Source organism: Zootoca vivipara, chromosome 2 (assembly GCF_965207765.1).
Source record: "Zootoca vivipara chromosome 2, rZooViv2.hap1.1, whole genome shotgun sequence".
Taxonomy (NCBI): Eukaryota; Metazoa; Chordata; class Lepidosauria; order Squamata; family Lacertidae; genus Zootoca; species Zootoca vivipara.
Window position 1 is genome coordinate 109,820,530 of NC_142584.1, and position 24,852 is coordinate 109,845,381.

The 24,852-nt window shown below is 46.1% G+C and overlaps 1 protein-coding gene across 1 annotated transcript; it reads left to right on the plus strand.

The window, feature by feature from the left end:
- On the plus strand, nucleotides 1–24,852 carry LOC118081050 (regulator of G protein signaling 3). Its single transcript, XM_035107174.3, has 7 exons — nucleotides 1–519; nucleotides 12,793–13,215; nucleotides 14,454–14,536; nucleotides 17,328–17,393; nucleotides 20,455–20,516; nucleotides 22,006–22,172; nucleotides 24,188–24,852. The coding sequence occupies exons 2-7, from the start codon at nucleotides 12,793–12,795 to the stop codon at nucleotides 24,377–24,379; spliced, it is 993 nt and encodes a 330-aa protein (XP_034963065.3). The 5' UTR covers nucleotides 1–519; the 3' UTR covers nucleotides 24,380–24,852.

Below are 24,852 nucleotides of genomic sequence, written 5' to 3' on the forward strand. Positions count from 1 at the left end.
AAGCAAGCAATGTGCCTTTCAGCAGCTGAGCGACAGGCAGAGATTGAGTAGCCCCAGCATTTTGCCCAAGATGGGGAGATTATGTCGCCCCCCCCCCCCCGCGCAGTTCTTCAGAGACACTGGGAGAAAGTGACTGCGCTTGAGGTGGTGTCTGACTCTGCAACACTTCCGATGGGTGATGACACACTTGTTCCCCATTCAGTCACCGCCACCGCAAATCTCTGGGGAGTGCCTTGTGATGTCACACTTTACTCTTGCGCTATCAAAGGGCCAGGGTCACACACACACACACACACACACACACACACACACAGAGGCACTCTGCCACTCCCATTGAGCAGGGAGGGAGGAGCTGTCTCGAGGACTCTGCTGTTCAGAGCTGCAAAGGAACTGGCCAGCGGAGGCTTGGCTGCTCCTGTGGCCCAGAAGAGGAGGGGAAGAGTGGGGAAGAAGAAGAGCAACCGCAGCAGTAGAAAGTAAGGAAGAGGAAAAGACTGCAAACAAGTGAGAGACAGAAAGGTGAGCAGGAAAGCCAGTTGCCAGCCTGTTTATTTATTTCTCAGTCTTTTCTTCTCGCCCTCTTTCTCTCTACCTGATTCAATCAATTGCTCTCTCTTGCTGACTCTCTGTACTGTATATACTTTGTCTGGAGGGAATCAGTCGCCTCACTCTTTTCCATGCAAGACAGAGAGAGAGACGGACAGGGGGAGGCTGTGCCTACACAATTCATTTAAGGCACAACCTGCCCCCCCCCCAGGCTGGGAACTGTAGTTTTGTTAAGGGTGGTGGGAATAGCAGCTCTGTAAGGGAGTGAACTACGGTTCTCTTGGTTCTTTGGAAAGGGGGAGCATGCTTTGTGTGGTTTGTAAATATATGGCAGGCACGCAGTGTCTGTACACTTTGATTATCTTTATTGAATCAGTTTCCTCATTCTTTTTGGCGTGGGGGGGGGAATCTCCCAGCACTTTGAGAGGCAGCTGAGTTATTGTGGTCCATACCTGAGCCACAACAAATCCTGTTAGCAGCACAATCTTAGCCACGTTTACTCAGAAGGAAATCCTATTTGGTTTAGGATGGCAGCTGTAGCACATTGAATACTCTTTAAAACAAAAACCCTTTGCTGTCGGAGACACAGCTAGCTACCCCTCTGGCATTTGCATCTTAAATCTCTGTGTCCCCAGTTCTGTCCCCATTTCTTAGTCTATCCTTCCCTCCCTCCATTTCAACATTGCCGTATTCCTCTCCGTATTCTCAGAGGCTGAGATCAGGTAATACTTTTACATCAAACAGAAATGCAGAACCGTCACCATTATTATTATTATTATTATTATTATTATTATTATTATTATTATTATTAAATTTATATATATGCTAAGGCGATTTGCAGACATACAATAAAAACAGTATCTTCCCTCCCCAGAACATTTATTTATTCCAGAAAATTTATACACCACTTGATTGTTTTTTTAAAAAACAACAACCAAAAAAACCCTCCAACAACCCTCAAAGTGGTTTACGAAAAGATGAAACAAGAAAGAAAAAAAATACAGCCTTACTTTAAAACGTACATAAGTTAAAATACTAAAGCGGATTAAAATTACTTCAGCTTTCTAATGGATTTGTCTTAACAGGGGTGTTTTTAGCTGCTGCCGGAAAGTTTATGGCGACGGCATATGCTTAATAACAAGAGGCAGGGAGTTCCAAAGTCCAGCCATTGCCACACAAATGCAGAACGGATACTATTTTGCGGGGGCGGGGTAGCATTTATGTTTGTTATTATGCTGCGTATTTTTGAGCTTTCCTATTGTAAACTGCCCTACGATCTTCAGATGAAAGGCGCTTCAGAAATTTAATAAAACAGATAAATATTATGTAGGCACCTCCATTAGTGCCAGTCTCGCCAACTGGAGCGGTCGGTTGGGCATGTGTGGGGCAAGGCGATCTTGTAAGTAAGCTGCTCTCAAGTTATTAAGCGCTTTATATAATAACAGCAACACCTTGAGTAGTAACACCCAGTTGCAAATCAGGAAAAACGAACACCTAAGGCTGTGAGACCTTTCTGCCCAGCTAGGGAAAAAAAGCATGCCCCAAACTGTTCCCAGAAGGTACAGATTGTGGGTGCTCCAAGACACTCCAAGTATCCCTATTTTCCAGGGACAGCCCTGGAAACCATCCCAGTTTCTGATTTGATCCTGGAATGTCCTGCTTTTCCTTAGGACGTCCCTATTTTCACTGGAGAAATGTTGGAGGGTTTGCAGTTATGCAACCCCTGAGCCAAAGAGAAAAGTAACTAGGCAACCTTTAGAAGACATCTGAAGACAGCCCTGTATAGGGAATTTTTTAAAAAATGATTTATTATGTTTTTGTTTGTTGGAAGCCGCCCAGGGTGGCTGGGGCAACCCAGTCAGATGGGTGGAGTATAAATCATAAAATTGTTGTTGTTGTTGTTGTTGTTGAATAAAGGTAAAGGTAAAGGGACCCCTGACCATTAGGTCCAGTCGTGACCGACTCTGTGGTTGCAGCGCTCATCTCGCATTATTGGCCGAGGGAGCTGGCGTACAGCTTCCAGGTCATGTGGCCAGCATGACCAAGCCGCTTCTGGTGAACCAGAAGCACACAGAAACACTGTTTACCTTCCAGCTGGAGCGGTACCTATTTATCTACTTGCACTTTGATGTGCTTTCGAACTGCTCGGTTGGCAGGGGCAGGGACCGAGCAACGGGAGCTCACTCGGTTGCGGGGATTCGAACCGCCGACCTCCTGATCGGCAAGCCCTAGGCTCAGTGGTTTAACCCACAGCGCCACCCGCGCCCCTATTTGTTGTTGAGTAGGATGTCCCTATTTTCATCGGAGAAATGTTATTTATCATATTTATTATCAAGGCGTGCAGGAAAGCAAAGAAAAAGACATCTGAAGGCAGCCCTGTATAGGGAAGTTAAAAAAAACACACACACCACATGCTTAATGTTTTTATATAAGTTTGAAGCTGCCCAGAGTGGCTGAAGCAACCCAGTGAGATGGGTGGGGTATAAATAACAAATTTATATTATCATTATTGTTATGATTATGGAATAGGATACCCATATTTTCATTGGAGAAATGTTGGAGGGTATGAATGGGGGAGGGGGCTATTTCTCTCTCTCCCCCCCACGTTTCTCAGTCCTCACCCTCCTCGTCTCCCATCCTTGCTGTGTTCCAGCCGGCTTATCTGCCCATGCCCAAGTTAGCTGCAAAGGAAAATCCTCTTCTATCGCAGTCCCTTCAGATGGGCCCCTGTTCGCCCCCCCCCCCGGTGGTTGTTGATGTTCCGGACATTCCTCGAACTTCGGGGTGGATGGACAGATGGACTAAATGAGTGGCTCTCTGGGAAAAAGCCTCTAGGGATGGGGAGGGAGGACTGGGCAGGTTTGGCAGTGGGCTGTGTGCCCAGATGCGTATGGGATGAAGATGGGGAAGGAGGGAGGGAGGGCAGGCAGGCTTGCAGGGCACCAGCGCTGGGCTTCTCCCTTCCCTGCTTCGACTTTTCTGCAGGCACATGATTTACATCTTGGCAGAGACATAAGCCAGAAACTCCGTCCTTGACCTTCTGCTCTCCCGTGGGGTACAAACACTGTTGGGAGAGGCATTAACTCTTGTTTCCCTGTAGCGACAGCAGGCTGGCTTATCCCAGAAAGGCGAGGGGACACCAGTCAGGAAGAGGGAAATGCGAAATGCACACCCGTTTATTGCCAGTGATTACTTTCGAGCCACGGATTTGCCCACCCAACCCGCTTGGGGAGGGTGTGTGTGTGTGCCACCCAAGTCCCCCAAACATGGCAAACCAGTGTGCCGTGTGCCTGGCAAACCAGGGTGCCATGAGCTGCGAACAGGTGCACCACAGGCAGATGGCTATAGGGCAGGTCTCTGTGCAGACGACTCAAGCAAGTGAGCCAAGCTGCGTGTTGTAGGGGATGGCAACACCTTCTCACCAATGAGAGTGTGTGTATGTATCCAAGATCTCAGGCAGGGCCTGCCCGAGACCCTTTCGGCTGCAGGACTTAGGATCTTCTGCATGCAGGGACTTGCAGTATGTACTGTATAGTTTAGACTAGGATGGGGGAGACTTGGGTTCAAATCCACAGTCAGGCATGACCTTGGACTAGTTGCTCATTGTTGTGAGCTCTTCGGAGAAAGGAACAGATAGGCATTGACCAAATTCTGCCCTCTCCCACTGCACTCTAGCTCTTTGCCACATAGAGCGGATTCCAGAAGGGAGTGGTCTGTGCTGTGTTTATTTATTTGTTACTTTCAGGTAGGTAGCCGTGTTGGTCTGACGCAGTTGGAGTATATATAATTTTTTTTAAAAAAATTGTCCAGTAGCACCTTAGAGACCAACTACGGTAAGTTTGTTCTTGGTATAAGCTTTTGTGTGCATGCATACTTGTTATACCAAGAAGAAACTTAGTCGGTCTCTAAGGCGCTTCTGGATAACTTTTTTATTTTTAAAAATATATTTTATTTGTTACATTTATTTATTTGCCCAGGTAGCTCAGTCAGTAGAGCATGAGGCTCTTATTCTGCGGGTCGTGTGTTCGAGCCCCACAGTGGGCAAAAGATTCCTGCATTGCAGGGGGTTGGATTGGATGACCCTCGGAGTCCCTTCCAAGTCTACAGCTCTATGATTCTAATTCTATGATTCTATAGCCTGCTGTTCCTCCAAACAGCAGCTGAGGCCTTTACAGGGGTGGCTCCTTGGTTGTGGAACACTTTCCTCAGACATTTCATTAGCTTTTGGATAACTCTTTTAAATATTTTTTTATTATAGTCATTTTAAACCATTACCTCTGTTGTGTAATAGTGGGTAGCTTTTTAACTTTTCAACTTTTAGCTTTTCTTTTTTTATATAAATCATTTTAATTAAATATTCCACTTTAAACATCCAATCATATTCCAAAACAACTGTTAGCTTTTCTGATGTGTAAACTTAAATTGTGGTAAGTTGGCAATTCCTTTTTTCTTTTGCGCTGGTTTGGCTTTTCACATGGATGATGTATATTAACTGTCGTTATATATATATATGTATATTTTTTTAAAAACTGTGTTATTTAGTTTTGCATTTACATTACTTAGTGATTCTACATTATCAGGCAGCTGATAAATATAATGAATGGATATGTAAATAATACGGAACAACAGCCAACATTGCCTGAGTGGAGGTCTGCCTGTGCAATGGGACTTCCCCCTTTCACTGTCAGAGGCAATATGTTTCCGAACACCAGTTGCTGGAAACCGCAGAAGCATGGAGAGGAGCTGTTGAGCTGCTGCTCTGCCTGTGGGTCACTGTGAGAACAGGACGCTGCGGGAACAGGATTCATTTTATCCTATTTTCTTAGGATCTCACCCCATGTCCCTCCTTAAAACTGCTCCTGAGAGTCAGGAGCAGTTTGTGGGGCACAGGTGTTGCCATGGGGGCAGGGGAGAGAAGTATATTGTTGTTGTTGTTGTTGTTGTTGTTGTTGTTGCTATTTTTCTTGAAAAAGAGGTGCCAGAACTCAATTCCTGTAGGTTTCCCCTGAAAAAAACAACACCTGGTGGTGGTTGTCATGTGTTGTTGTTGTTGTTGTTGTTGTTGTTGTTAAAGCATAATAAAACATTAAGCATTTGTTGTTGTTGTTTAGTCGTTTAGTCATGTCCGACTCTTCGTGACCCCATGGACCAGAGCACGCCAGGCACTCCTGTCTTCCACTGCTTCCCGCAGTTTGGTCAAATTCATGTTCGTAGCTTCAGACCATATTTTGCGCTCTCCTCTTTCACCCTCATTAAAAGGTTAAGCATTAAAACATTAAGCATTAAAAAGAAAAAAACCTTCCCCCAAAAGGGCTGCCTTTAGATGTCTTCCAAAGGTTGCTTAGTTTGTTGTTTAGTCGTGTCCGACTCTTCGTGACCCCATGAACCAGAGCACGCCAGGCACTCTTGTCTTCCACTGCCTCCCGCAGTTTGGTCAAACTCATGTTCGTAGCTTCGAGAACACTGTCCAACCATCTTGTCCTCTGTCGTCCCCTTCTCCTAGTGCCCTCAATCTTTCCCAACATCAGGGTCTTTTCCAAGGATTCTTCTCTTCTCATGAGGTGGCCAAAGTATTGGAGCCTCAGCTTCACGATCTGTCCTTCCAGGGAGCACTCAGGGCTGATTTCCTTCAGAATGGACAGGTTTGATCTTCTTGCAGTCCATGGGACTCTCAAGAGTCTCCTCCAGCACCATAATTCAAAAGCATCAATTTTTCAGCGATCAAACGGTTCTTCATTCTATTGGTGGATAGACAACGTCTGGTATCTCCCAAGGTGGTTTTTTTGTGTGTGTTGGACCTCCCGTTGCTCATGGGGATGGGCAACAGGAGGGGTCAGGCAGCCATGAGGTCAGGGTGGTGCAAACACACCGGCAGAGCCAACCCAGTGTGTTTCCACTGTGCCGCCTCTTCCTCCTCCTACTCACCCCTTCTCCTGCCTGTCTCGGTATGACACAGGTGACCAGAGGCCAGGCCAATGCCCTCCCTCTGCCACCAGATTATTGTATAAAGCCCCAAATGGCATAAGGCCCCAAATATCTGAAAGACCCCTCCTTCCCTATAGATGCTCTTGGTCCAAGAGGGCCCTCTTGGTGGTTCCCCCACCCATAAGAGTTCGGGTGTTGGTGGCCCCAATATTGTGGGACTCCTTCCCCACAGAGTTGCATCTGGCACCTTCATTATATCATTTCTGCTCTATGCTGAAGAAGACACACTTTCTGCCTTAGGCTCTGACACCTGAGATATGGTTTTCCCCCACGACACATTCCATTTCTGTGGCCGTAATTTGCTTTAACTGTTTTTAATATGGATTTTTAAATCTCTGCAACCTGCTTTCCTTGGGACAGGATGGTCGAAAGGCGGTACTAAATGGAAAGAATAATAATACTGTAATAAAATGATAATAACTTACATATACAGTCGCATCTTGGAAGTCGAACGGAATCTGTTCCGGAAGTCCGTTCAACTTCCGAAACGTTCAGAAACCAAGGCGCAGCTTCCGATTGGTTTCCGATTGCACAGGCGTGCTTGAAACAATAGCGGAAGTCACGCCGAACATCCGGCTTCCCCCCCAAAAGTTTGAAAACTGGAGCACTCACTTCCGGTTTTCAGTTGTTCAATTGTTCAAGAACGTTCAACTCCCAAGGCGTTTGGGGGCCGAGGTGCAGCTGTACACACACTGCGATCAGTGTGGGAGTGATCCCCCCTCCCCTCCCCATCCCCACCCCTCCCCACCCCTTCTCTACATAAGTGCCTGGGGACTTCTATTTCACTGTATCTGAAGAAGTGTGCATGCACACGAAAGCTCATACCAAAACAAAAACTTAGTTGGTCTTTAAGGTGCTACTGAAGGAATTTTTTTATTTTACTTCGACCCAGACCAACACGGCTACCTACCTGTAACCACACACTGCGATCAGTCTATCTGGTAAAATTTGACCTGAGGTAAAAATTCTCTCCCGCCCTCCCACCAGGGCCAATACTTAGTCCCCTAGCCCAAAGGTGAGCAAATCCCAAAGAATCTTCCAGAAGGAACAGAAAACAGGGCCGGCAGGCATATTTGTACCGGTATGTATTTGAGGGTGTATGGGAGTACCATTGACATTTAAAAGTTTCCCCTCCACTAAATCAGTCCACCACATCTGAAATGTCTCGCAAGCTGAGGCTGTCCGCGCTGCACTTAAAGAATGATGGAAATCAAACAATAGGATTAAAAGGCGGCAGGAAAACATTCCTGACTTCAGTTGGCCAAAATGGAGGTTCCAGGACACTAGCATATACGGCTTCCTGCTACCGAGTCAAACCATAATGCCCATTTATGATCTGACAGCCATTCTCCAAGGCATCATAAGCGGGAGAGGAGACTTTGGATGTCATTTTAATTTGATTTGTTTTTTATAAGCTGCTCTCTCTCTCTCTCTCTCTTTTTAAAGTCCCTCAGAAAGAATCCAGTTTCCCTGCAAAAGAGGTTTCTATTTCCCTTTTCTCAGGGCACTTGAGGATTAATTTAGCGTTTCTTTATTACTTGTGTGAGGGGTGGGGTTTTGAACTTAATTTGTTTTGGTGAGGGAGCTGAAGGTGTGGGTGTGTTTCTCCCTTCCAACTAAACATTTCCCCAGCGCTCAGCAGCCTCCCCGGGTGCCTGCGCTTCCTGATCTGAAAAAGTCTGATGGGAGGGTTTCTCTCTTGCGCACCCAGGAAGGCTGCAGAGGGCAGACCAATGGGAATTTGTAGACTAAAAGGAAGGACACTCACACTGTCGGCCACCTCAGCAGTAAGATAAGCATACAGGTGAAATTCGGAAAAATAGAATATCGTCGAAAAGTGCATTTATTTCAGTAATGCAACTTAAAAGGGGAAACCAATATATGAGATAGATCAGGCATTCCCAAACTGCGGCCCTCCAGATGTTTTGGCCTACAACTCCCATGATCCCTAGCTAAGAGGACCAGTGGTCAGGGATGATGGGAATAGTAGTCGAAAACATCTGGAGGGCCAAAGTTTGGAGATGCCTGAGATAGATGCATGACATGCAAAGCAAGATATGTCAAGCCTTTATTTGTAGTACAGTGGAACCTCGGTTTATGAACACCTCGGTTTATGAATTTTCAGTTTATGAACACCGCGGACCCATCTGGAACGGATTAATTCACTTTCCATTACTTTTAATGGGAAAGTTCGCTTCAGTTTATGAACGCTTCAGTTTATGAACAGACTTCCGGAACCAATTACACCCATGTTTCAGTTTATGAACGCTTCAGTTTAAGTACTTCGCGGACCCATCTGGAACGGATTAATCCACTTTCCATTACTTTCAATGGAAAAGTTTGCTTCAGTTTATGAACGGTTACTCCGCGGACCGTCTGGAACGGATTAATCCACTCTCCATTACTTTCAATGGGAAAGTTCGCTTCAGTTTATGAACGCTTCAGTTTATGAACAGACTTCCGGAACCAATTGTGTTCATAAACTGAGGTACCACTGTAATTGTAATTATTTGTCATTAGGCGGGTCAATTATAAATGGAATGTAATTAATGAACTGTAATAGCGATGTTTATGTTTATTTTGTTTATTTTTGCATTATTGTAACTATTTGTTTTATTACTGTGGAATTTCCAAAAGAAAGCATTTGTAAAAATTAAAAGAAAAAGAAAAAATAATAGGTTGCATTACTGAAATAAATGCACTTTTCGGCGATATTCTAATGTTCCGAGTTTCACCTGTAGTAGCAGCCAGTGGGACGACCACTGGTGGGATACTGCTGGTGAGGCTGCGTTGATCTTCGAGAGTTCAGCGTGGTGCAAGCACAGCACCAGAAATGCCAATTTGGCTCAACTGCTGTGCCCACAAAACAGAATGCAGCCGCAGCCATAAGCAGAGGGGACAAGATGGGACCTCTCACACAAAACTGTGGCAGCTCTCTACAGCTTTACGGGTAGAAGGGGTGTGTGTGTGTGTGCGCACACACAGACACACACACACACACACAATATTTATTTAAACAAGAACATAAACTGGCAAATGACACATTGCAAATTCCTTTTGTGTAATTGTTCTATTTCTGGAGATGTTATTGCTGATTTTCTTTCGTTTGGAATTATGATATTCTGTATTGCTGGCTTTTGCTGCAATAAAAATTGAACTTGAACGGGCAAATAAGGAAAATAAGGAAATGATGAAAATACGCAGTTAAGCAATTTCATCTGAACATAAAAAAGGAAAAAGATCCACCATTAAAACGTACAATAAAACAAGCCCATAAAAACAGCGAACAATAAAAAGAGTTAGAACAGCCATTAAAAGCAATAAAACGCAAGAGGTTCAGGAAATCGTGTGTGTGTGTGTGTGTGTGTGTGTGCCTGTCCAAACTGCTATATCCTAAACAGATGAAGTCTCCCGGTTATTGGCAGGGAAGACGTTCCGCATTGTTGCTGCTGCCAGTGGAAAAAGCCTATCTCTCTGTGACTACAAGCTGATAATCATCAGGTTGTGCAATTAACGTGGGTTTGGGGCTCTTTTACCTTGAAGCGGCTTTTGAAATCCAAATGCACGCTCCATAAACGGACTGTCTGGAAGAGGCTGTGTCCCCTGCCTTGTTCTGTCAAGTGTAGGGTTACTAAAGGCATAACGCAACCGCCACACTGTCCTGCAATAGCAACCAGTGAAGTTGAGTCTGGAGAGAAAGAGGGGAAAGCAGGGGAAATTGCAGAATAATGGCATCATGCCATTCATTGAATGCCCCACCACCAGTAACCACAATATTTGGGGTGGGAGCGTAGCTGGTAAGGGGAGCCATGGGTAGATATGCGGTAACACTTCAGGTTCTGCTGTAGAAGAGCCTGGATGTTTATAACAAAACCTATATATCTGTAGGATTTATTTGTGAGATTTATAGCATTCCTTACCTGCCCACCCACCATCGGAGGTGGAAAGGAGCAGCAGGAGGAGGTTTGCAAAGCATGGGCCTGGCTATGTCACTTGCAGTGTGGCTCCCAAGCTTGGGAACCCCGTGCAAGGGTTTGGGAGAGGTGGGTGTGGCATCCCATCTGTCAATCATGTGGTCTCTTAATGACATCACACGATTACAAGGCAAGTTGAAACAAAGAGTTTAAGAAAATTATATATAATTATAGCAGTGCTTTATTATGGTAGTTATTACAATTATTTGCTTGAATTTTTTTTTCATTTTTATTCTAGTTACGTGTCTTATACTAATATCATTTTTCTTGCGTTTGAAGAAAATTTGTTCTAAACTTTCGTTTCAATCCAGTCCTGATTTTCCTTGAAGAATTTCCGATGGATGCTCATCAAACACAACCCAGTCAGTCTGCCCTCTCCCATTGTACTTCCGAGCCAGGTCTTTACCCTTTAAAATTTAATTTACTTAACGTACCATTTTGGATCCAGATTCTTATATCCATTTAGGCGGCCTCGATGTCTTCTAAATGTAAATAAGAAGGTAAACTAATAGCGGGCGGCTCAGTTTAGTGGCGGGTGGCTCAGTTTAGTGACGCGGAACTCACTAGACCCCTCTAGAAGATTCCCTCTTCTCTCTGCTAGAGCCCGCTAGAGACCTCTCCCTCCCTTGAATCCCAATGGCTGGTTGACATAGATTCCTCTACCAGTCGCTAGGTAGCTCTAGATACTTCTCGGTTTTTACACCATTTCAGAGTGGTAAACAACTGATTATTCGCCATCGCCCTACCTAATTTTGTTTCGTTTCATCACTTTATAACCATTTTAAAAAAAATTTGCTTCTAGGGGGGGCAGCTGCCCCCCTGCCCCTTGCTGGGTACGCCCATGTGGTGGGGCACCACCCCATTTACCTTAACCGACCAGCCTTCCCTGCTGCTGTTCAGTATGGTTGCCTATGACATAGGTGATATTCTGGAAAGCATTAGCGACAAGGAAAACGATGCTATTAAAGGGTGGGTGGACCAAGAGGAATACGATTCATCTCCACATGCCTTTCCATCATTGATGCCAAGACCCGGCCAGATAATTCTTTAACGAGCTTATCTCAGATGTTTTCTGCCTTGGAGAGATTCCCAGCATGAGAGCAAATGGATGGGATCCCTGCAGGCCATTGTCTGACAGCGCAATGATCTGCGTGTCTCCTCAAAAGTAACCCCCACCGATTCCAGGAAAGTAGGCATTGGATTGTGGCTTAAGAGAAGAGAGGAAGGTGCTCAGAGCCTGAGTGGCTGCAAAATTTTGAGTGGCTCAAATTTGCTTTTTTCCCTGATAGGCCATTAGCCTGGCGATCTAGAGAGTGTGAAGACTTGACGTGCCCCCAGCACTCTGTAGGAACTTCCCAACATCCTCAGGAGTTCACAGGAGCCCTGTAGCAAAAATAAGAGAGACACTTATGTGGAGACCCGCTCCCTGGAGATAGGAAGCTTGACAAATACTGAATTAGAAAAAGTGCAAACAATGCTTTGGACAGTTTTTTTCAAATTGATGTGTAAAACCCAGCCTTGGTTGTCTCTTTAGCTCCTGGTTAAAGGCACCTCTCTTTTCTGCGAAGTCTAAGGCTTTCCTTGTTTTCATGTTTTGTACAAAGCATTTGCATGACCCATCAGAGGGTGGCAACATGAGAACAGGCCTTCTCTGCAGTGGCTCCCCGTCTGTGGAATGCTGTCCCCAGGGAAGTTCGCCTGGCACCTTCATTACACACTTTTAGGGGCCAGGCAAAAATGTTCCTTTTTAACCAGGCCTTTGGTTGATCCAATTGACATCCTATGCCAGGCATCCCAAAACTTTGGCCCTCCAGATGTTTTGGCCTACAACTCCCATGATCCCTAGCAAACAGGACCAGTGGTCAGGGAAGATGGGAATTGTAGTCCAAAATATCTGGAGGGCCGCAGTTTGGGGATGCCTGTCCTATGCCCTTTTAAAATGTGTTTTTTTATGGGGGGTATTGTGTTGTTGTTTTTATTAGGTATTTTGTGGTTTTATATCTTGATTTTTTTCTGTGAACCACCCTGAGACCCCTGGGTTTAGGGCAGTATATAAAGTCTAATAATAATAATAATAATAATAATAATAATAATAATAATAATGCCATAAAATTCTCTGAAGGGGCTTACACTATCATTCGTTCTTCTCCCCTTTCCCCTCAATTTTCTCAACCATTCTCCTTCCAAACTCTTCTTCCCTAGGTCACCTGTTTGTAGGACTGGTTAGTAGTTGGGCTACTGGACATTTAAACCAAAATGGCCATAATTCTCTCTCTTTCTCACACAGATGCTAAGCCCCCTCCAGAAATGTGGCTCTGAAGGCTGCCTCGTAGACTGCGATTTTTTCCCTTGGCACAGGAGCACCCTCCGAAAGCGGCACCAGAGCTTCGAGGCGTCGGAGTCCGGGGGTGACCACGAGGCTCCCAGCCAGGAGAAGCCATCCCCTCCCAGCATCCTCTTAGAGGGCGCAGAAGTGCCCACCTGCCTCCAGATCCCCCTGCAAGACCCCGGAGGGGTGTGGCGATCCCGCAGCGAGGGCCGCTTGGACCAAAAGGGGGTGCCGTGCCCAGGGGAGGTTGAGGTGGCGGAGAAAACAGGAAGCGGGTGGAGTTTGCCATCCCCCAAGTCTTTGAGAAAAGAGCGACGCCTCAGAGGGAGAGTGGCGGCAGCGAAGCAGCACTTGAGGAATCTCTTCGGAGGATCTAACAAAGTCAGTGGGCGGCCCTTTCTCCTCCTTGCACAGCACTGCCATGTTTCCAGCCCTTTTTTTGCTTACTGCCCGTCTTTCTTCTTTCCACAAACCCACCCGCCACCGCACACCACTTCCAGGAGAAACTGCGAGCCCAGATTCTATTTTGTTTTAGCTCGGTTGTATAAATATTTTAGTGTCTTTGTTCCCAATGGTTTTAATCTCTGGAATTTCCTGCAGTGAAAAGAGAGAGAGAGAGAGCAAAGCACATCCCAAGGCTAAATAGAAAGCTGGATTCATTACCAAGGAAGGGTTATGCCAAAGGGCCTGGGAGCCTGGACTCCTGGGTTCTCTAGAGGGGGACCAGAGACTAATAAGCGACGCAAAGGATCTGAGAGGCAAAGTCCTTTGTCTAGTAGGTTTGCTTGGCTATCTAACATGAACGCTGGTGCCATTCTAGCTTAACTGACTCCTGTGGCTGAGAGGATCGTAAGGGAACGGAGTCTGAGACCTCTTGTGAGTTAAGTGACTCACTAATTGAATAATAATAATCAATAACAACATTTACGTATTAAGGGGAATTGTCTTGGATGACCTTTATTGAGGGCCCATTTCATTCCCTCTTTAAATGTTTTGAGGACCAACAACAACAACAACAATACCCCCCCCCCCCTTCTGGCTGGGTTTCCCCAGCCACTCTGGGCGGGTCCCAACAGAACACTAAAAACAGAATAAAACTTAAAGCATTAAAAACTTCCCTGAACAGGGCTGCCTTCAGATGTCTTTTAAAAATGACATAGTTGTTTATTTCCTTGACATCTGAAGGGCAGGTGCCACTACCAAAAAGGCCCCCTGCCTGGTTTCCTGTAACTTCTCGCAGTGAGGGAACCGCCAGAAGGCCCTCGGAGCTGGACCTCAGTGTCTGGGATAGATGATGGGGGTGGAGACGCTCCTTCAGGTATCCTGGGCAGAGGCCGTTTAGGGCTTTAAAGGTCAGCACTAACACTTTGAATTGTGCTCGGAAACGTACTGGGAGCCAATGTAGGTCTTTCAGGACCGGTGTTATATGGTCTCGGCGGCCGCTCCCAGTCAACAGTCTGGCTTTATATCTAAAGTTAAAAAGACGGCCCTGTGCATAAGCTGAGGTGACTCTAGCCCTGAATTCAGTGAAATGCAGGGGGCAGCATAAAAACCCCTGGCCTCTGGAAGCGGTTGTGGGACCCTGGACACCTTCTTGAACTCTTCTTTCTGTGTTTCAGTCTCTGGCGTCAAGCGTGGAATCAGACCTGGGATCAGAAGGTGACAGCAGCTGCCAGGCACAACAGAGGCAAAAATGCCGCCGGTGAGTTGAGTAGATAAAAGCAGAGCTATAATCTTCCAGATCCTGGTTTAAATCTCACCTCCTCCTTCGACTTGCTGGGTAGCTGTTGAAAAGTCACTACAGTCGTACCTTGGTTCTCAAATGCCTTGCGGCTCGAACGTTTTGGCTCCCAAACGCCACAAACCCGAAAATGAGTGTTCTGGTTTGCGAACGTTTTTTTGGAAGCCAAACGCCCGTTACAGTTTCCACAGCTTCTGTTTGAGTGCAGGAAGCTCCTGCACCCAATCGGAAGCCGCACCTTGGTTTTCAAACATTTTCGGAAGTCGAACGCACTTCCGGAACGGATTCCGTTCGAGAACCAACGTCCGACTGTATTCCTGAGCCAGCAAGGTTTCATCTGGCTGGCTAAACCAGGTGAGGGCAGCCAATGGGTCTCAAAAACCTTGGTGAGTTAGGGCTCCAGAAGATTGAGCAAGCGAGACCAAAAGTGGGTCCAGTGGTCAAGAAGGCAGCTTCTGCATGTGCTGTAGAGGGAAGTGAGGGACATATGGGGTTTGCCGACCTGGGAAGGTGGTCCATCTAGGAGAAGGAAAACCATGATCTGGAGACACCTGGCTTGAGAGCAGTACATGTGAAAAGGGTCTAGGAGTCTTGGTAGACCACAAACTTGACATGAGTCAACAGTGTGATGCAGCAGCTAAAAAAGCCAATGCAATTCTGGGCTGCATCAATAGGAGTATAGCATCTAGATCAAGGGAAGTAATAGTACCACTGTATTCTGCTCTGGTCAGACCTCACCTGGAGTACTGTGTCCAGTTCTGGGCACCACAGTTCAAGAAGGATACTGACAAGCTGGAACGTGTCCAGAGGAGGGCAACCAAAATGGTCAAAGGCCTGGAAACAATGCCTTATGAGGAACGGCTTAGGGAGCTGGGCATGTTTAGCCTGGAGAAGAGAAGGTTAAGGGGTGATATGATAGCCATGTTCAAATATATAAAAGGATGCCCATATAGAGGAGGGTGAAAGGCTGTTTTCTGCTGCTCCAGAGAAGTGGACATGGAGCAATGGGTTCAAACTACAAGAAAGAAGATTCCACCTAAACATTAGGAAGAACTTCCTAACAGTAAGAGCTGTTTGGCAGTGGGATTTTATACCAAGGATGTGGTGGAATCTCCTTCTTTGGAGGTCTTTAAGCAGAGGCTTGACAGGCATATGTCAAGAATGCTTTGATGGTGTTTCCTGCTTGGCAGGGGGTTGGACTGGATGGCCCTTGTGGTCTCTTCCAACTCTATGATTCTATGATTCTGGAGTGGAGTCCCTAATACTGTTAGATGGTGCCTTGTATGCCTCCTTCCAACAACTCCTGCAGCCAAGTTGGTGCCAAATGTTGTTGCTCTGCTTTCCTTTGGACCACATCAGCAAGGCCAAGAGGGGAGTCTTGTCATCTGGGCAGCCCAAGACCTCCAGACACACTGCCCAGGCTTGCGCCCCAGGGAAGGTCACTTTGGTGCTGCTAAGGCTTCACTTCCCGGAGGCACACTCCATTGTCTCTCGAGACACAACAGATGCAGGCAACAATCCCTGAGCCCCTAGATCTGTAGTACAGCAACGATAAATGCTAGCGGCCTGCCTTTCAAGGTTGCTGCAAAGATGACCGAATCTACCGAAGCACTTCAGCAGGGAAAGGTACTATAAAGTGCTAAGGAGATTCTAACATCTATTGCTGATAGAGTTCCCATCTTGCCTTGCATGTGGAAAATGGGGGTAATAATGTAGATCCACTTTGTAGGACTTACTGAGATAAGAACAGGATCAGGCCAATGGGTCATCTGCTCCAGCTTTCAATACTGTTCGTTGCCTGAAAATGTCTTCAGGGGGACTTACGACTTCTTTTCCAATTGGTGCATGGACCATGGATTACTGATGCAACGCTGTAACTTTTTGTCCTAAATGTTCTGGTTCATTTCCCACAAACACAGCCTGCTTTTGTTGCACAGAAGCTCAGGAGTGGCTCCCTGGACGCTTAACAATGCACTAACATCAGAGAAGCACCGCAGAGCAACTAAGAAAGAGAAACGATGTGCAGATGGCCAGTATAAATCCACCTCTAATGCACTCTTAATGCATCAATGACGTGTTGCAGAATACCCTGGGCGGGGAACCCCATACCAATCTGAAGGGCCCTAAGACGCCTGCTTCATGGGAGAAAAGCAATGACAAACCTAGACAGCATCTTAAAAAGCAGAGACATCACCTTGCCAACAAAGGTCTGTCTAGTTAAAGCTATGGTTTTCCCAGTAGTGATGTATGGAAGTGAGAACTGGACCATAAAGAAGGCTGATCGCCGAAGAATGGATGCTTTTGAATTGTGGTGCTGGAGGAAACTCTTGAGAGTCCCATGGACTGCAAGAAGATCAAACCTATCGATTCTTAAGGAAATCAGCCCTGAGTGCTCACTGGAAGGACAGATTGTGAAGCTGAAGCTCCAATACTTTGGTCACCTCATGAGAAGAGAAGAATCTTTGGGAAAGACCCTAATGTTGGGAAAGATGGAGGGCACAAGGAGAAGGGGACGACAGAGGACGAGATGGTTGGACAGTGTTCTCGAAGCTACGAACATGAGTCTGACCAAACTGCGGGAGGCAGTGGAAGATGGGAGTGCCTGGTGTGCTCTGGTCCATGGGGTCACGAAGAGTCAGACATGACTAAACGACTAAATAATAATAAAAGTTTTCATATAGGGGTTTGTTGAAGGTTGGTTTCAGCTGCCTCTTTGCATTTGATTTACTTTTTCTTTCTTTCTTTTCAAAAGGAGGAAAAATAAAAGAAACTTCCTAAGGTTATGGAGCTCGGGGAGTAATGAAATTCAATCCCTAAGGTAATTTAGCTCTCTTATTCTAATAAGTGTGTGTGTGTGTGTGTGTGTGTGTGTGTGTGGCCCAGGGATGGCCCAACCCAATAGACAATACTGGCAATTCCTACTAGGACCCTCGTACATATGGGGCCGCCTCTCCTGGTATGTCCCGCAGAGCACCCTAAGGTCCATGAAAGGTCCCAGGCCCTAAAGAAACCAGACTATCCTCCACCAGAGCCAGGGCTTTTTCAGTGATGGCTCCAACCTGGTGGAATGTCCCACGAGACTAGGGCCCTGCAGAACCTGACCTCCTTTCGCAGGGCCTGTAAGACAGAGCTATTCCGCCTGGCCTTCAATTCTGATCCTCTAGTCCCTTTTCCCTTTCCTTTTTTTATGAAGAAACCCTTCTGGGACCCCACATTTAAACCCTTCCCTGGTCTCCTGCTGGCCCTAGTTAGCCCTGGTGATCACTTGCTGGGGTTTCTTTCCCCCAAAATGACCCCTGAATTTTTGAATTTTATTGACATTGATGCTGCATTTATGTTGTATTTTATGCTGTTTCTATGCTGTTTTTAAGTCACATTTTAATCAATGTTTTGTATTTGTTGTTAGCTGCCCTGAGCCCGGTTTTTAAACCGGGAAGGGCGGGGTATAAATAAAATATTATTATTATTATTACTACTACTACTACTACTACTACTACTACTACTACTACTACTACTAAGGATCCTACCGCCTGCTTCTTGGGAGAAAAGCAATGACAAACCTAGACAGCATCTTAAAAAGCAGAGACATCACCTTGCCGACAAAGGTCCGTATAGTTAAAGCTATGGTTTTCCCAGTAGTGATGTATGGAAGTGAGAGCTGGACCATAAAGAAGGCTGATCGCCGAAGAATTGATGCTTTTGAATTATGGTGCTGGAGGAGACTCTTGAGAGTCCCATGGACTGCAAGAAGATCAAACCTATCCATTCTTAAGGAAATCAGCACTGAGTGCTCCCTGGAAGGACAGATCGTGAAGCTGAGGCTCCAATACTTTGGCCACCTCATGAGAAGAGAAGAATCCTTGGAAAAGACCCTGATGTTGGGAAAGATTGAGGGCACTAGGAGAAGGGGACGACAGAGGACGAGATGGTTGGACAGTGTTCTCGAAGCTACGAACATGAGTTTGACCAAACTGCGGGAGGCAGTGCAAGACAGGAGTGCCTGGCTTGCTATGGTCCATGGGGTCACGAAGAGTCGGACACGACTAAACGACTAAACAACAACAACAAGGATCCTACATTTTTCTTCTTCTTTGGCGATCACTCGTAGCCGAGTAAGATTGTCTTCCATGAACACAGTTTCAACATAGAGTCTGTAAGTGACTGTGGAGGCCAATTCTGGATCCACACGTCCTTACACAGTGGGGACATAGGTTTCCGGGCGGGAGTTGATCACAGTGTGGATTTGCCAAGCATGCCTTCCTCTTAGCACATTTCTCCCTTGCGTCCTGAGTTTGAGCGTCTTCAAAACCCATGACACCTTTTGTAAAGGCTGTTCTCCAATTGCAGCGCTCGCAGGCCAGTGTTTCCCAGTTGTCAGTGTTTATACTACATTTTTTTATATATTTGCCTTGAGAGTCTTTAAACCTCTTTTGTTGACCTTCAGCATTACGCTTTCCATTTTTACGTTGGGAATAGAGTAGTTGCTTTGGAAGACAATAATCAGGCATCTGCACAACATGACCAGTCCTGCATTACAGGGCGTGGGGTCCTTGTGGCTCCTTCCCACCCTGCAAGTCTATGATTCCATGGAAAGCTTTTAGTCCTGCTACTAAGTACCTGGATGGAAATGGCAAAGGAAGGCATTTTTTTTTTATCAAGGGGTGGAGGGAGAAGATGGATTGGTAATGGGGAAAGTACATTTGTAATAAGCCAGCAATGAATCACATTGTTTTTAGTTTTTAATTTTTAATCCTTCTTGTTAACCCGTCCACTTAACCTATTCTTCCAGGAAGAGCTATAGGCCATTTAGATCTGGTCTGGGGCCAAATCTCTTTTGAGAGTGGTCCGTGGTGCAGGGAGTGTGTGTCCGTCTCGATGTTGTCAATTCTCTGCCTGATTTCTGTGAGTGAGTCTAGTAGAGATATGGGTTGGCCAGATAGAGGCGGAGATTCGAGCTGCGGTGCAGTTATCAAAACTGGCCCGTGGCTTAATGATCTTACGGGGAGCAGCCCTCTTGAGACAGCAGTACGCATTACTTCCCTTGCCTCACAATGCGGCAAGACGGTTCTGCTGCATTTAGGGTCGTTGCTGGTTATTTTGCCGAGTGGGAGTTTGGACGTGTGCCCTGAAAGTTTCCCTCTGAAGGCACCACAAGAGTTCACAGAAGAATATCAGCGTTCCTTTAGTGCAACTACCACCGAGGGAAGATGAGATCTGTAGCCCAACAACATCCAGAATGCCACAGATGAGATCTGTAGCCCAATAACATCCAGAATGCCACAGGTTCCCCAGTCCATGCTGTGGAGAGTGTCGGGGGTAGGACCCGGGAGGCCTTATGCAACTCCGGCCAAATTGCTCCTGGGCTCAGCGGGCAGGACTCATCATCTAAAGCCCTAAACGGCCTCGGTCCAGTATACCTGAAGGAGCGTCTCCACCTCCATCGTTCTGCCCGGACACTGAGGTCCAGCACCGAGGGCCTTCTGGCGCGTCCCTCGCTGCGAGAAGCCAAGTTACAGGGAACCAGGCAGAGGGCCTTCTCGGTAGTGGCACCCGCCCTGTGGAATGCCCTCCCACCAGATGTCAAAGAGAAAAACAACTACCAGACTTTTAGAGGACATCTGAAGGCAGCCCTGTTTATGGATGCTTTTAATGTTTAATAAATTATTGTATTTTAATATTTCTGTTGGAAGCCGCCCAGAGTGGCTGGCGAGGCCCGGCCAGATGGGCAGGGTATAAATAAAGTATTAATAATAATAATTAATGATTATTAATTATTATTAATATTAATAAATTATTATTATTATTATTATTATTATTATTATTATTATTATTATTATTATCTGCAGTTCCCAGTTGCTCAGACACTTTCTCTCTTATAGGCCGACTCCTGAGGAGGCACAAGAATGGGCTGAATCTCTGGAAAAGTTACTGCTTCATCCATGTAAGTGTGCGGTTCAGAACCGATAAAAGTGGTGCTTGCAAGTGCCACTGAGTTTGTTTCGCATAGGAATGGGTGACTCTGTCAATTTCAGTTCCTCTCATATCCTCACCCCCCCCCCCCATCTTACATTCAGGTCCCCATATTTCCGCATTACTTTGTGATTATTATTATTTTGAAGTCCTGACAATTCATCAGTGAATTTCTAATATACGCAGGCCTGCAGGCAATTTCCCCTAATATATAATGCATTTATAAATGTTGCTTTCACTGATGTTTTAAATTGCATTTTTTTGTTTCAAGATGCATTTTAAATCATTGTGACCTGCACAATGGGACCTTAGGGTAAAGGGCATGTAATTAATCAAATTATTATCATCAGAAGGTCGGCAGTTCAAATCCACATGATGGAGTGAGCTCCCATTGTCATTAATAATAATAAATGCATTTTAGATGCCCTTTACCCTAACATATGTATCTTTGCACAAATTACGTGGCTGAAGAACTTGTCATTCATCTGGTTGCAGCTAAATCATCAGGCCCAGCTGTGCTCCAAGTTGGCTGTGTTATTGCTAGGACGGAGGTGTGAACTTGAGCGCAGGCAGAGTAACAGTGAATAAAAAAAGGTAAAGGACCCCCGGACAGTTAAGTCCAGTCAAAAGCGACTATGGGGTGTCGGCTTTTCAGGCCGAGGGAGCCGGCGTTTGTCCACAGACAGCTTTCTGGGTCATGTGGCCAGCATCACTAAACCGCTTTTGGTGCAATGGAACACTGTGACGGAAACCAGAGTGCATGGAAACGCCATTTACCTTCCCGCCACAGTGATACTTATGTATCTACTTGCACTCATGTGCTTTCGAACTGCTAGGTTGGCAGGAGCTGGGACCGAGCAACGGGAGCTCACCCCGTCATGGAGATTCGAACCGCCAACCTTTTGATTGGCAAGCCCTAGGCGGTTCGAATCCACATGATGGGGTGAGCTCCCATTGCTCTGTCCCTGCTCCTGCCAACATAGCAGTTTGAAAGCACATCAAGTGCAAGTAGATAAATAGGTACCGCTCCAGTGGGAAGGTAAACGGCATTTCCGTGCACTGCTCTGGTTCGCCAGAAGCGGCTTCGTCATGCTGGCCACATGACCTGGAGCCAATAAAACGAGATGAGCGCCACAACCCCAGAGTTGTCCACGACTGGACCTAATGGTCAGGGGTCCCTTTACCTTTACCTTTACTACCCATTATCCACATAGAAATACAATCCCTCCCACTTTCCCTTTCCAAGAAACAAGAGTTGAAAATCTGAAGCAGTAAACAATTATGTGCAAAAATTTCATAGAATCATGGAATTGTAGAGTTGGAGGTAACCCTAAGGGTCATCTAGTCCAACCCCCTGCAATGCCGGAATCTCAGCTAAAGCATTTGCACCCTTTATTCCAATAATATAATTTGGATGCTTTAGGGGAAACTCCTGACTCCTTTGTCCCTTTTCCCTGCAGATGGACGGTCTGTCTTTCATGCTTTCCTGAAGTCAGAGTTCAGCGAAGAGAACCTGGACTTCTGGCTAGCGTGCGAAGACTACCGGAAGCTGCGAGGCTGCGACAAACTCCAGGACAGCGCCAAGAAGATTTATGATCAATACGTCACCGTCCACGCCCCCAAAGAGGTAAGAGAACCGGACTCTGAGCATGTTTCCAAAACTCTCCTCACCCAAAATGCCTGTGGAATGAGCTGGTCTTCTTTTCTGAGGTGGAGGCAGAGGGACGGGTGAAGTTTTCTTAATCAGGGTCGGCCCAAGACATTTTGCCACCTGAAGCGGACCTTAAAATGGCACCCCCCCACCTCTGCGCCAGGGAAGAAGGGGTCGGGGAAGATCTGCATCAGGAACAGGAGTGGGGGAGAAAGATTGACATCGGGATCTGCTGTGCCGCAGAACTCTGTCGCCTGAGGCGGTTGCCTCACCTTGCCTCATAGCTGCGCCGGCCCTATGGGTAAAGTCCTGGACAAGGACCTGGAAGACCAGGGTTTGAATCTCCACTCACCCAAGAAGCCTACTGAGTGACCTTGGGCCAGTCACTATCTCTCCTACCTCACAGGGTCGTTGTGAGGATAAATTGAAGGGGTGGGGAGAAGGGTGTACATCGCCTTGAGGTGGAATATGAATGTATCATCATCATCTTTGGGGGAAAGCCATGTTGCTTTGACTGTATGGGGTTGGATGTGACCCAAGTCACCAGATCATCTTGCTACCTTTCCTGGCCAGTTCTCCACCTCTGCTCTATACTGCACTTTGCCTATGAGTTAATCCGGACCTAGTAAATTTCTGTTGCTTTTCCCCAACTCCCTGCTTGGCACGACCTTTGGTATCCTACTGCTGTTTTGGCCACGCCTCTCCATCCCAACCCACAGAGGCCTATTTTTAGTGCTCCAATTCTCCCCTACAGCTATGACAGAATGATGATAATGATGATAATGATGATAATGATGATAATAATGATAATGATGGTAATAATAATAATAATAATAACAACAACAACAACAACCAGGGGGGTGTACCGGGGTGGGGGGAAGGGGGGCTTCAATGATAAAAATAACTGCTTCTCCTCTCCTACTGCACTTGGGGATTCTCTGGTGGCAGGGGGGGTCTCTGGGATTGTAGTGGTGGGAGGGGGAGGATTAAAAAAATGAAAGAATACAATGAAGAGGAATTAAAAATTATAATAAAGGGAATTGCCAAAGAGGATTAAAAATGAAAATCAGCAAGGGGGGAGGAGAAATCCATAAGACAATGATCAAAAAATGGATGTTTAAAATTAGATTTGTTTTGTTTGTTTGCCTTCTTTTTTGTTAGTTATATGTTATATTGTATGCTTTTTTATGTTTATTCTGTTAAAATGGAAAATTGAATTAATAATAATAATAATAATAATAATAATAATAATAATAATAATAATAATAATAATAATATCCTGCCCATCTGGCTGGGTTTCCCAAGCCACATCAAACATTAAAAACTTCCCTAAACAGAGCTGCCCGCCTTCAACCCGGTATGGCTTCCCTTCATCACACATACAGCCCAACAAGACAATGACAAAAATCTACCAACAGCATACAAATCAATATGGCTAACCTGATCCAAAACACCCACCCACCCACCCCACTCACACATGAAACAAAGACCACCACAGCCAATCACAAATGAACAACCACACGCCTAGGCCAACCCTAACCTCTCTCACCACCAAAGGAACACAAGCAAACATAAGAGAACCTACACAAGCAACGCTGACATCAAACTCTACATATATTAAGTAAAATAGAAGCATCGCCCCCCAACCTCCCCCTCACCCACCTCTCTTCCCCTCTTCTTCCCCAATGTCTCAACAAATGAAACTGATTTGTAAAAATGATAAATGGGGAAAAAATACGAGAGACATTGCAAAAACTTTTGTAAATCAAGAAACCTTTAATAAAAAATACTTTTTTAAAAAATAACCAAACAGGGCTGCCTTCAGATGTCTTCTAAAAGCCAGATAGTTGTTTATTTCCTTGACATCTGATGGGAGGGTGTTCCACAGGGTGGGCGCCACTACCGAGAAGGCCCTCTGCCTGGTTCCCTGTGTGCTAGGCATTGTTTAAATCGCTGTCATGTACCTGACCACTTCCATCTCATGTTTGCAGGTGAACCTTGATTGCCAGACCAGAGACGTCACAAATCGGAACATTTTGCTACCCACTCGTTCGTGCTTCGAACAGGCTCAGAGGCGCATATATGGCCTGATGGAGAAGGACTCGTACCCCAGATTCCTCCGCTCCCTCCTTTACCAAACCTTGTCACAGCCTGACAGACACCAAGCCAACGGGCCTGTGTAAACCAGCCATATTTGCCTTTCGTTCTTTGGAGAGGAGGCCCAAAGACAAAGACCTCCTTCTTCCTGGACTTCCTCCGGTGGGCTGTTTAGGATGTATGCAGCCCAAAAGCCGGAGAGATGGATTAGCCTGACGCTAACATCAATGCTGGCGAGGCTGTGGGCTTGCCACCAGGGGCAGACTTGGGAAATCTTTCGTAATATGGCACCCGGCGTGAGGCCAAAATGTGACGCCCCCAAGTGGATCTTCTCAATTATGGATCTTCTCAATTTTGCACCCCCTTGGCTCGTTGGCCTGTGTGGGGAAACGGGCCGCACCGCCCTAAATCTGGCTCTGTTGCCACACCGGCACGCCAATCTTTTCGTGGAGGAAAGAGCTCATGGAAAGTTGGAGCTGGTGCCCATTTGTCCATGGGCAGATCTTTTTGTGGACTGATGCAAAAAAAGAGAGAATATTAGAAGTATAGAATCACTGAC

Excerpts from the sequence above, each read along its gene's own strand:
- LOC118081050 (XM_035107174.3), top strand. The coding sequence starts at position 12,793 with ATGCTAAGCCCCCTCCAGAAATGTGGCTCTGAAGGCTGCCTCGTAGAC. Across the intron at positions 14,537-17,327 it reads CAGAGGCAAAAATGCCGCCG|GAGGAAAAATAAAAGAAACT; the intron begins GTGAGTTGAGTA and ends TCTTTTCAAAAG. Across the intron at positions 22,173-24,187 it reads CCGTCCACGCCCCCAAAGAG|GTGAACCTTGATTGCCAGAC; the intron begins GTAAGAGAACCG and ends TCATGTTTGCAG.